Below are 12801 nucleotides of genomic sequence, written 5' to 3'. Positions count from 1 at the left end.
TAAAAGCATTCCACAGACCACACTTTGAGAACTGCTACCATAGCCGTGTCCTGCGTATGTCAACCCCCGCTTAAGCTCGGAGGAGAATTCCATGCCCAGACTGATCTCCACACCATATGTGCTCTCCTGGTTCCCTGCTGGGCCTTTGCCAAGGCTGTGCCTCTGCCAGCGATTCTGTGCCCATCAGCTTTCGCTTGGCCCATTCTCTTTGCCTTCACCCACTGAGGCCGGTGGATCCCTCCTCTGGGCTCCTTGCTCCTGTCACGGCACTCACCACATGCGATTACCATTGGCTGCATCGTGAGCTGGGTCATTCCTTCATTCATTCGTCTCGCACTCCTGCAACCAGGGCACGTGCTAAATGCCCCTTATTGTTTGAGGCTCTGAGGTCCTGTGCTGAACACAACAGATAAACCCCCACTCTCAGGGAGCAGGCCTCATAACGACGGCCAAAGAAGCAGAGTCGCGGGCAGCAAGTGGGCGGGAGGCTTCGTGGGCAGCGTGGTGACATGTGAGCAATGATCTGAAAGCCAAAAAGCGGGGAGCCGTGCAGATTCCTGGGTGGGGAGCGTTCCAAGCACAGGGGAGAGCAGCTGCCAGGGCTCTGAGCCGGGAGGGAGGGCTCCTACCGGGCTTGGGGAACAACAGGCAGGCCCGTGTGGCCGGGGCAGAGCAGTGGTGATGGTAGGAGGTGATGGAGGTGCAGCCAGAGGGGTGGGGGCTCTGTAAAGTGTGGGATGGGAGCCCCTGGGGGGCTCTGGGCAGAGTGGGACGCGATCTGACTCGTGTTTTGAAAAGGATCCCTCTGGGGCTGGTGCTGTGGCATAGCCGTTAAAGCCGCCGCCTGCAGTGCCAGCATCCCATATGGGTGCCGGTTTGAGTCCCGGCTGCTCCACTTCTGATCCAGCTCTCTGCTATGGCCTGGGGAAGCAGTAGGAGATGACCAAGTCCTTGGGTCCCTGCACCCACATGGGAGACCCAGAAGAAGCTCCTGGCTCCTGGCTTCGGATTGTCCCAGCTCTGGCTGTTGCGACAATTTGGGGAGTGAACCAGCAGATGGAAGACCTCTCTCTTTCTCCCTCTGCCTTTCCTTCTCTCTGTGTAACTCTGACTTTCAAATAAATAAATAAATCTGCTAAATGTGCCTGGGAAAGCAGCAGAAGATGGCCCAAGTGCTTGGGCCCCTGCACCTGCATGGGAGACCCGGAGGAAGCTCCTGGCTCTTGGGTTTGGCCTGGCCTAGCACCGACCATTGTGGACATCTGGGGATTGAACCAGTGAATACAAAGTCTCTCTATCTCTCTCTGTCTTTCCCTCTATGACTCTGCCATCTGGGGAGTGAGCCAGCGGATGGAAGACCTTTCTTTGTCTCTTTGCCTCTGCCTCTCTGTAACTCTGCCTTTCAAATAAGTAAATAAATCTTAAAAAAAAAAAAAAAAAAAAGACTGCATGGATAAAAAAAATTTTCTCTTTCAATTTATTTCATTTTTTTGAAAGTTGCAGAAAGAGACAAAGAGAGATCTGCTATCTTCTGGTTCACTGTCAGCTGTCCCCCATAGGTGACCTAGGTCAGACCAAATCCAAGAGCCAGGAACTCAATCCAGGTCCTCCACATGCGTGGCAGGGACCCAACTACTTGAGCCATCACCACTGCCTCCCAGGGTGTGCATCAGCCAGAAGCTGGAATTGAGGGTGGAGCTGGGACTCAAACCCAAGTACGTCAACACGTGACAGGGGCATTCCAAGTAGCGTCTTAACCACTATGCCAGGGACCTGCTCCTCAAAATTCTTTTGCACTGAAAGAAATGTACCCTCTGATTCCAATTTCCATGGACTTTTTAATATGGTGGGTAGAATAAAGCAGTTCTTAGACTTAGTTCTTCAATTACTAGTTGTGAAACCCTGGGCGAGTTACAAAACCACTGTGTGTTCACAGGTGGAGCTATTATTACTGAATGGGTGTCCCAGAGCAGAGGGCACAAGCTGATGGCCTGTGGGCTGGGCTGGGTTACGGACACATTACATTTGTCCGATATGGTGATTTACATCGTCTTTTGAAATTTGGCAACCTTTAAGTGTAAGGACATTTTACATGAAAATCGGATTTCTAGTTTATGTTTTTTTTTTTTCAAAAAAGATTTATTTACTGGGGCCAGCGCTGTGGTGTAGTGGGTAAAGCCGCTGCCTGCAGTGCCGCCATCCCATATGGGCACTGGTTTGAGACCCGGCTGCTCCACTTCTGATCCAGCTCTCTGCTGTGGCCTGGGAAAGCAGTAGAAGATGGCCCAAGCCCTTGGGCCCCTGCACCCGCATGGGAGACAAGGAAGAAGCTTCTGGCTCCTGGCTTCGGATCAGCACAGCTCCGGCCATTGCCGCCAATTGGGGAGTGAACGAGCAGTTGGAAGACCTCTCTCTCTCTCTCTGCCTCTCCTTCTCTCTCTGTGTAACTCTGACTTTCAAGCAAAATAAATAAATCTTTAAAAAAAAGATCTTTTTTTTAAAGATTTATTTATTTATTTGAATGACAAAGCTATAGAGAGGCAACGGAAAGGGGAGAGAGAGAGAGAGAGAGAGAGAGAGAGAGAGAGAGAGTCAGTCTTCCATCCGCTCGTTCACTCCCCAGATGGTCGGAGCTGTGCCGATCTGAAGCCAGGATCCAGGAGCTTCTTCCTTGTCTCCCATGCGGGTGCAGGGGCCCAAGGACTTGGATCATCTTCTACCGCTTCCCCAGGCCATAGCAGAGAGCTGGATCAGGAGTAGAGCAGCTAGGACTGGAACTGGCGGCCATATGGGATACTGGCGCTGCAGGCCGGGGCTTTAACCTGCTACGTCACAGCACCGGCCCCTTCCAGTTTACTTTGAAAACTAAGGAGCTGTGACGAACCTGTCTGATGTCAAGTCCACGTTCTGTCCCCTACACTATGCTGCCTTTTTAAATTGAATACTTGTTATTGGTGAGCCCTGAAGAATGTTTCTGGAGATGGCATTGTGGTTCAGTGGTTAAGGTGCAGCTTGGGGCACCCACATCCCATGTTGGAGTGCCTGGGTTCATGTCCCACTTCCACTTCTTCTTCTTCTTCTTCTTCTTCTTTTTTTTTTTTTTTTTTTAAAGATTTACTCATTTATTTGAAAGTCAGAGTTACATAGAGAGAGAAGGAGAGGCAGAGAGAGAGAGAGGTCTTCCATCCGCTGGATAACTCCCCAGATGGCCACAATGGCCAAAGCTGGTCTGATCCAAAGCCAGGAGCCAGGAGCTTCCTCCAGATCTCCCACACAGGTGCAGGGGCCCAAGGACTTGGGCCATCTTCTGTCTGTCTGTCTGTCTGTCTGTCTATCTATCTTTGTATGCCTTTTTTTTTTTTTTTTTTTTTTTTTTGGCAGGCAGAGTTAGTGAGAGAGAGAGACAGAGAGAAAGGTCTTCCTTCTGTTGGTTCACCCCCTAAATAGCCACTGCGGCTGGCGTGCTGTGCCAATCTGAAGCCAGGAGCCAGGTGCTTCTTCCTGGTCTCCCATGCGGGTGCAGGGCCCAAGGACCTAGGCCGTTCTCCAGTGCCTTCCCGGGCCACAGCAGAGAGCTGGACTGGAAGAGGAGCAACAGGGACAGAATCCAGCGCCCCAACTGGGACTAGAACCCGGGGTGCCGGCGCCGCAGGCGGAGGATAAGCCAAGTGAGCCGCGGCGCCGGCCTGTATGCCTTTCAAATAAAAATAAATAGACTCTTAAAAAAGAAGTCTTCCCCCAGTAGGATCTAGGCAATCTTGCAGGCACCCCAGAGAAGTTTCTGCGGTGGTTGTCGGGTAGAAAGATCTCTCCTGGGAGTTTTCTGCTGACTCAGGGCTGGGCAGCTGGCAGAGGCATGAGCATAAGAAAAACCTCCCTGGGTGATTCCTGAGGGACAGTGTCCTGGCTTAGGCCGCTGTGTAGCTCTGACGGGTCTGCCCACCTCGCTGTTCCATCGCCCTCTCCATCTTCTACCTTGCGTTTGCTTCCATTCCTCTGGCTGCTCCGCATCCCCCCATCTAGATGCCCCAAACTCTATCCCTTGGTCCCAAGGAAGCAGCAAGAGGAAGCGGCACTTAGCTTCGGGGGAAGGGGCTCTGCGAGGGTGCAGCCCTGAGGCCTGGGAGGGAACTTTCAGAAGAGGGGGCAGGTGGGGTGGGGGTGGGGGTTCTGCAGTGTGTACGTTGTGGGAGCTGACCAGGTGCTGTGGACTCTGTCTCTCCCTAGGCTCTGGAAGAGGATCTGAACCAGAAAAAGCGAGAGCAGGAGATGTTCTTCAAACTGAGCGAGGAGGCCGAGTGCCTGAACCCCACCACGCCAAGCAAGACCACCAAGTTCTTCCCCTCCAGCTCTGCGGAGGCATCTTAACACCTCCCCGGCCCGGGCTGTGGCCCTCGGGATGCTACCCGCTCTGTGAACCAGGAACTCAGGTCCCCCTTCCTGCTTGCTTCTGTGCCAGCTCCAAACCAGCCGCCGGCCAGCCGTGCCCCACAGACCTGTCTGGGTCCTCACTTCTCGTGCACCCGTGGAAGGCGAGGTGTTACAGCATCGGCTGCTCCTCGTGGGCATTCTCACCGAGCCCCAGATCCCGCGGGCTGCGGGTGGGGTCAGCTGGCAGGAATGGCTGCTGTGTCCTGGAGGGCCCCCTGCTGGCTGCCCGCGAAGCCACGGTGGTGTGATTCTTGCTGGCTTCTCACAGCCATTCTCGCCCAGCAGACTCAGACAAGAATCCAGGCCCCTAACAGCCGTCGTGGTTTCCCAGGGGGCGCCTGACCTGCAGCCAGCTGCTCAGGGGGTGCCCCCATTCTTCCAGCTACCCCAATTTGCTTGCTTCTCCCGACAATGTGTGTCTGCCTGCGGGGAGGAGATGGAGGAGGAGGGAGGCCTGAAATGCTCATGGTGCTGGCCTTGGGTGCTTTGTGCCATCTCGTGTCTGCCGTTGCTGTATGTGCATGTGCACACAGGCATGCACACCATGCCACGCACGCGGCGCCTGGCCTCGTGGCTGCCGCCCTGGCCTCCTGTGCCCAGGTGGGCCGGAGCACATTTGCTGGTGGAACCCGTGCCTCTGAGCGTGTGTCGTGGAGCAGCTGGTGGGGAACATGCTGGGTGTGGCACCCAAGGCCCAGAGAAGGCGCAGGCTGTCCTGCCAGTCCTGTGTGCACGGATAGATTCCTCGCCACACGGCTTTCCTGCCGCGGGCTGCTCCTGCCTGCTGCTTGCCAGCCCGCCCACCAGTGATATGGGATGGCCATTTCCCTCTTCCCAGGGACCCCATCTTACATTTCAGACCGAGGCTGGCAGTTCCCTGGACTTCTCTTCAGGACTAAAAGGCAACTGGGAGACAGGGAATGGCTGCTGCCCCCAGGACCGTGGCAGAAGCGAAGGTGTTCAGATGGACTCCTGGGCCTTCAGTGTTTGTTTCTGTGGGCACCCTGCAGGTGCTAACTGCACAGCCTGCAGAGTGTGTCACTCAGGAAATGCCAGCGCTTGGGCCAGTGTGTCGTGCATGTACAAAGCAACCCTTTTTCACCTTCTGTTTGTTGAAACCCATGTGGGTGTCTCCCGGGGCGGGGACCACGTGTTCTTTAAAAACCCCAGAAGTGATGAGTTTGAGGAATCTATTGGGGCATGCGCAGCCTGGGTGCTGTTTTGCTGGGGACAGAGGAGGTACCCTGAGAGGTCTTTTTCCTCCTTTCCTCCTCCAGGTTTAAGGCTGGGTGCTTTGTCTTTCTCGAGGCAGTTTTCTGGACGTGCTCTCGGCAGGGGTTGTAACTGGATGCTTGGGAAGGGAGGAGAGGGCAGCCATCCAATAGGAAAAGGGACCTAAACATGCAGTGGAGATGCGCAGGGCTGGGGTGGCGATGGTTCTCTTCAGGTTACTGAGGGCTCAGTCACCTCCTTCGGTGTTCAGCCCGGGTGGGACGCTGTTCAGGTCTCACTCGATGAGACAAGTTCAGTCACCTTTTACTCTCTTGCTTACGCAGGGAATCGTGAAGCAGCTCCAGTGTAAGCTCAGAGCAGAGATCCAGTTCCACCAGCGGGCAGAGGGTGAGGTGGGCTGCGGGGGGCTTTGTTTACGATATTTCCTCTGCAGCTCGGCTGTGAGGCCAGGTTCCTGATTCAGGTGGAAGGCTGATCGGCCCTTGGTTTGGCCTGTCATTCACACTGCCCCTGCCCTCCCTGGAGAGCTCTGAGCTGAGCCCCACTGGCTTTCTGGAGCAGGGTCTGGCCAGGTCTCAGCCTCACCACTGTGCCTGTTGCTGAGAAGGCCCGTGCGGTGCTCCTTGTGTCCTGTGTAATGTTTTCTGTGTGCCGGACAGATGGAGCTGTCGGTCCTTCCCAGTGCATTTTTAAAGCAGAGTAAATAGAACTAACTTATATTTTCCCTTTATGAAGGATAAACGTTATTTTTATGTAGTTTCCAGACTTTGTATACGGGACTTTTGTAAGATGTTCTCTGCGAAGTTAACTGCAAGAATGGAAATAGGCTTCAAATAAAATAACAAAGTGGTTTGCAGCTGGGAGTGTTCCTTTGGATGGGGGTGGGCAGGTGGGCACAATGACCCGCATTTGCCTGGCAAGAACATGTTCACTGTCAGAGTGCAGGTGCCTCCCAGGTCACAAAGCCCAAGCAGCATCTTGGGCTTTGGAGTTCTGTTCTGAACGAAGTGTGCTTGGCTGAGTGTGCAAGTGTGTGCATGTGCTCTGCACACATGAACATCACTCCTTCCACCCCTGAGTTTTTACAGGTGAGCGTATCGAATCCTTTGGCTGCGGTTTGGGTATCGACTGTCCCCCGAAGGCCCATCTGCAAAATGTTTGGTCCCCAAAGTCTTATGTTACTGGTACTGGAAACTCAGTCCAGTTATGGTGTCTGAAGCTGGGCCGTTGGGAAGTGATGGGATTGGATTAGGTTACTGGGTTGGAGCCCCGTGCTCACAGTGCAGTGGGTTTATAAAGAGAGACAGATGGACACACACGCTCCCTGTCTTGCTATGTGATGCCTTGTGCCACCTTGGGACTCTGCCAGCAAGAACACCATCACCAGATGTTCAGCCAGTGTGGCCTCCCAGCAGTGGGCTGTGGGCCGTGACACTTCAAAACCACAAGCACAAACTAACCTCTTTCATCCCAAGTGCTTGTCTCAAGTACTTCACTGTGGCCATGGAAAGCTGACTGGCCCACGTTTCATCCTGGAAGGAGCGTCATGTGCTCATTGCACAGGTGAGGAAATGGAGCCGGGGCGTGGGAAGGGTCACACTGACTCTCACTGCACTCGTTAGTGGTGCCTTCGGAACTCAAACGAAGACCTGCCAGCAGTGTCCATCACACGGACCCCTAACCATCAGCTGTCTCTGCCTTAATTTTTTTAAGTTTTATTTACTTGAAAAGCAGAGAGTTATATATAGAGGGAAAGATCTTCCATCCCCAAATGACTGCAATGACCAGAGCTGGTCCAGGCTGAGGCCAGGAACTAGGAACTCCATTTGGGTCTCCCACGGGGTGGCAGGGTCCCAAGTACTTGAGTACTTGCTGATTTCCCAGGTGCATTAGCAGGGAGCTGAATCGGAAGTGGAGCAGCCAAGACTCTTGTGCTCATATGGGATACCAGGGTCACAGGCAGTGGCTTAACGTGCTGAGCCACAACTCCATTTCTGCCTTATTTAAAGGGACTTGTCTGGCGTTCTTCTAAAACACCAATTAGAAGCTCTTATCCTGGGGTTCGTAGGTAAAATTCAGGGCATTTTTTTACTTTGATGGTAAGAGATCTAGTCTTTAGTTTTACTAACCTCTGACTGGAATTAAACGTTTCCTTTCACTGTGGACATAGGTAGGAGTGTGGTGGTATCAGCAGCACTGTGACTGTGTCCCCTGTAGAGAGCATAGATGTTTCACACCACACCACAGCTGCCACACACATCTCCAATAACCATTTTTGTTCATAGCTTTGTAGTTGAACTTGTTGCTATATATTGTTACTTAATGTGCATCACATTAAATATACATGTAGAGCGTATGTCAGAAAGTTTATGGAAAAGTGGAATTAAAAGATAAATTTATTTTGGTTCAAAAACAATTTCAAAATCTGTGCATATGAAGCATCTTCAAATCATTCATGGAAAATGTGCATTATGAAGAAACCACATGGATTTCAACATTTTTTTTGCACTAAAATAAACTTTTGTTTTCATTCTATGTTCTGTGAGCTTTTTAAAGTTCTCTTGTGGCTGGGGCTGCGGCTCAATAGGCTAATCCTCCGCCTGCGGTGCTGGCACACCAGGTTCTAGTCCCGGTCGGGGCGCCGGATTCTGTCCCGGTTGCCCCTCTTCCAGTCCAGCTCTCTGCTGTGGCCAGGGAGTGCAGTGGAGGATGGCCCAAGTGCTTGGGCCCTGCACCCGCATGGGAGACCAGGAGAAGCACCTGGCTCCTGCCTTCGGATCAGCGCGATGTGCTGGCCACAGTGCGCTGGCCACAGTGGCCATTGGAGGGTGAACCAATGGAAAAGGAAGACCTTTCTCTCTCTCTCTCTCACTGTCCACTCTGTCAAAAAAAAAAAAAAAAAAAGTAAAGTTCTCTTGAATACAGAAACATATATATAGGTTTGGAGGCCAAACATAACGCAGCGGGTTAAGCCACCCTTGGGATGCCCGCATCCCACATCAGTGTGCGTGGTCAAGTCTCTGCTACTCTCTGCTTCTGATCCTGCTTCCTGCTGGTGCATCTGGAAGGTAGCAGATGGTGACCCAAGTACTTGGGCCCCTGCCACCCATTGTGGGAGACCCGGATGGAGTTCTGGCTCCTGGCTTCGGCTTGGCCCAGCCTCAGCTTTTGCAGCCATTTGGGGAGTGAACTAGGAGATGGAAAAAAAAATTTTTTCTGTCTCTCCCTCTTTGTCACTCTGCCTTCTAAATAAATAAACCTTCAATATGTGTGTATGTGTGACAATATTTTGATACTTGTATTTCCTTATGCTTGGTTTCACGTGTAACCTCTGTGCTTTATATCATGCATCTGAAAATTTTCTGAGGAGAGATTCCTATTTGTGGAAGAACTGCTCTGTCTCCAGCCCTGAGCTGGCCTAGAAACATTCCGACCAGCAGGGGGCAGGCACAGTCACGGTGTCAGCACAGACCGCAGTGATTACTGTCTAGGGAATGCAAATGAGCAGGCAGCTGGCAGAGTGCAGGAGACTGGTGAGACCATATCTTAGGAGCTGTGGGCACTTAGGATTTGGAAATGAGGTCATTCTGCTTGGGCATCTCTTAAACACCAGTTTTATATATGCTGAAATGAGTAAGAACTTGACATTGACACAAAAACACAGGGTCAGTTCAGGCTGACATTAGAGAATCAGGAAGACTTCAGAGAGCAGGTGATGCTGAGTCTTGCCAGAGTATTTGCCAGAACACCCACATTCAGAGACTTAGGTACAGTTTAAGATAAATGGTTTATGGGTCATGATGCTGGAGAGAGGGACAGGGCCAGACCAGCATGCTAGGCTAAGACACCCTTACTCTAAGGGCAGTAAGAAGAATGGGAAAGGGGCCTGGTGCTGTGGCGCAGCGGGTTAATGCCCTGGCGTGAAGCACCGGCATCCCATATGCGCGCTGGTTCGAGACCTGGCTGCTTCCTTCCCATCCAACTCTCTGCTATGGCCTGGGAAAGCAGTAGAAGATGGCCCAAGTCCTCGGGCCCCTGGATCCCGCGTGGGAGACCTGGAAGAAGTTCCTGGCTCCTGGCTCCAGATTGGTGCAGCTCCAGCCATTGTGGCCAACTGGGGAGTGAACCAGCAGATGGAAGACCTCTTTCTCTGTGTCTACCTCTCCTCTCCATAATTCTTTCAAATAAATAAATCTAAAAAAAAAAAAAAAAAAAAAAAAAGAATGCAAAGATGTGACTCAAGAACAGTTGAAATCATAGCCTTAGTGATTTGAGACCTGGGAAGATGGACTGAGATGCTACTGAATGAGTATATTGTCCACAAAGGTTTGAGGCTTTAGGAAAGAAAGGGAAGACTACTGCAGGCTTCTTGGGGGCAGATGTTGAGTTTTTAGTTGGGGGCTGACCTGTGGCATAGCAGGTTAAGCTGTGGCTTCCAACAAAGGGATCCCATGTGAGAGTGCCAGGTCTGAGTACTGGCTGCTCTACTTCTGATTCAGCTTCCTGCTTATGTGCCTAGGAAGGCACTGGAAGATGACCCAGGGAGACCTGGATGGAGTTCTGGGCTCATAGTTTCACCCTGGCCCAGACACAGCTGTTGTGGCCATTTGGGGAGTGAACACAACAATGGAAAATTCTCCTCTCCTCTCCTCTCCTCTCCTCTCCTCTCCTCTCCTCTCCTCTCCTCTCCTCTCCTCTCCTCTCCTCTCCTCTCCCCTCCCCTCCCCTCCCCTCCCCTCCCCTCCCCTCCCCTCCCCTCCTCTCCTCTCCTCTCCTCTCCCCTCCCCCTCCTCTCCCCTCCCCTCCCTCTCCCTCTCTCTCTCCCTCTCCCTCTCCCACTGTCACTTTGCCTTTCAAATAAATAAATCTAACATTTTAATAGACCCTTAAGGCCCAGAACCTCACATGTTGCAATGCTAGAGACCCCTGGTCTCAGTTTCTCATGCAGGGACTACAAAGGGAGCAGTGGGGGTCTAGAGGCTACAGATTGGGTGGTACCAGAGGTGTTTATTAACCTGATTAGCAAATATGTCTTCCGTTACAAGGCTGAGGAGACCTCTAGGACCAACGATGGCAGATGAGGCCACTTAGGCGAGCCCTGGCACTGAGGACAACCGGAAGAGCCAGACAAAACCATTAAACACTGAGGGCACAGGAGGACCACAAGATGGTGAAGAATGACCAGGCCAGGGTTCAAGGAAGGGTGGAGACCCTAGTGCATGTGCTGATCCCAGAGGGTGTAACAGAAATGCTAAGGTGGGCTTTGGATGGGCTGCCCAGGGCCAGGAGTGCAGGGATTGGAGCCCAGGGCCTTGCAAGGGGACTGTCATTCTTGAAGTAATCAGAACCTCAGAAATAGGCCCAAGGGATCTGGATTGCCAGTGTTCACGTGTCCTGAGCCCTCCCTGGATAAAAACAGCCTCTGAGGCTTCATTGTTTCTTCAGTTTACAAATAAAATGTCTGTCGCTTCCCGTCTTCGTGGAGGAACGACACAGGACCCTGCGTTGTTCTTTCGTCTGCTCGGCCCTCCCCGGGTTTGCTGCTGGTTCTTCCCGGGTTGGCTACCGTCCCTTCCACCTGCGTGGAAGGGCGATTCCCCCTGCCACTTTTCCCCACTTCCGCGGGGGAGCGGCACACCGCCGGCCGGCTCTCTCGGGGGCTGCACAGGTGTTCCTTCAGATAGATGTTCCCCAGTGCATGTTGTCTCTCTCCTCCTTTATAGTCCTCTTCCACCAATCCCAACTCTGCTACCCACACTCCGAGTACGCTGCTCTCCTCCAATCAGGAGTAGGTCCTACAATTTATTGGTTGAACTGGAGGCAGCTGTGTAGAAGCTGTTTCTCCCTTCTCAGCGCCATATTGTGGGAGAGCAGATGCATAGAATAAGTCTTAATTCCAGTAACTTAGTCTAGTCCGAGTTGCTCCCCACAATGTCCACTACACAATTAACTAGGCACAGGGGCTGGTGCTGTGGCACAGCGGGTTAAAGCCCTGGCCTGAAGCGTCGGCATCCCATGTGGGCACTGGTTCTAGTCCCCCATGTGGGCACTGGTTCTAGTCCCAGCTGCTCCTCTTCTGATCCAGCTCTCTGCTATGGCCTGGGAAAGCAGTAGAAGATGGCCCAAATCCTTGGGGCCCAGTACCCGTGTGGGCGACCCAGAAGAAGCTCCTGGCTCCTGGCTTCGGATCGACACAGCTTCGGCTACTGCAGCCATTTGAGTAGTGAACTAGCAGATGGAAGACCTCTCTCTCTGTCTCTACCTCTTTCTGTAACTCTTTCAAATAAATAAAATAAATCTTTAAAAAAATAACTAGGCATAGAAGAAAATAACAGGAACAGAAAACCAACAGGTTACACATTAGAAACAAAGTAGCAAGTACTCCAGATGCTGGAGTAATCTAACCATCTCTTTTTAAAAGGTTTTGCTTGTTTATTTATTTATTAGGGAGGCAGAGGGAGAGAGAAATTTTCCATCCACTTATTCACTTCTCAAATGCCTGTAACAGCTGGGGCTGGGCCGTGCTAAAGTCAGGAACCTGCAACTCTGTCTGGGTCTCACATGGATGGCAGGAACCCAAGAGTTTATGCCATCATCTGCTGCTTCCCAGGTGCCTTTGCAGGAAGCTGGATTGGAAGAAAAGGAGGAACTTAATCCCAGGCGTTCCAATTCGGAATGCAGGTTCCTGAGCAGTGACTTAGTCTGCTGCACCACAACGCCCACTCCAACTCTGATTTTACATTCCCTGTGTTTATTATGTTTGAGGAGATACAGGCCATGATTTGAACATTTCAGCAGAGAACTAAAAACAAGAATTTAAAAAGAACCAACTGTTCTAAAATTAGTGGTGATGACTGCACAAACTCTGAATGTTAAAAGAAAAAAAAATCCACACTGAATTGTACATGTTCAAAGAGTGAACATTACGGTATGTGAATTACACCTTAGCAAAGACACTATTAAAAAAGAAGCAAGCCAGGGTGGGTGTTTGGTGCAGCAGTTCAGCCGCTCTTTGGGATACTCATCTCTCATATCTGTCTGGGTCCGTGTGCTGGCGTCACTCTCCATTCCAGCCTCCTGCTAATGAACACGCTGGGAGGCAGCAGGTGATGGTTCAAGTAGTCGGGTCCCTCCCAC

General features: G+C 51.9%; 1 protein-coding gene across 1 annotated transcript in view; it reads left to right on the top strand.

Annotated features, from left to right (window-relative positions):
* STK10 (serine/threonine kinase 10) overlaps window positions 1-6520 on the top strand; it is a 101912-nt gene extending 95392 nt beyond the window's left edge. The window contains exon 19 of the mRNA XM_051843611.3: window positions 4228-6520. Within this exon, the coding sequence (XP_051699571.3) occupies window positions 4228-4368 (141 nt within the window). The 3' untranslated portion in view covers window positions 4369-6520. The remainder of the gene's footprint in view (window positions 1-4227) is intronic.
* Window positions 6521-12801: the final 6281 nt, after the last annotated feature.

This window comes from Oryctolagus cuniculus, chromosome 6 (assembly GCF_051225735.1).
Source record: "Oryctolagus cuniculus isolate XC-2025 breed Fujian yellow rabbit chromosome 6, ASM5122573v1, whole genome shotgun sequence".
In the NCBI taxonomy this organism is placed as follows: domain Eukaryota; kingdom Metazoa; phylum Chordata; class Mammalia; order Lagomorpha; family Leporidae; genus Oryctolagus; species Oryctolagus cuniculus.
The sequence above is the reverse complement of the archived record's forward strand: the minus strand, read 5'-3'. Positions and strand labels throughout refer to the sequence as shown.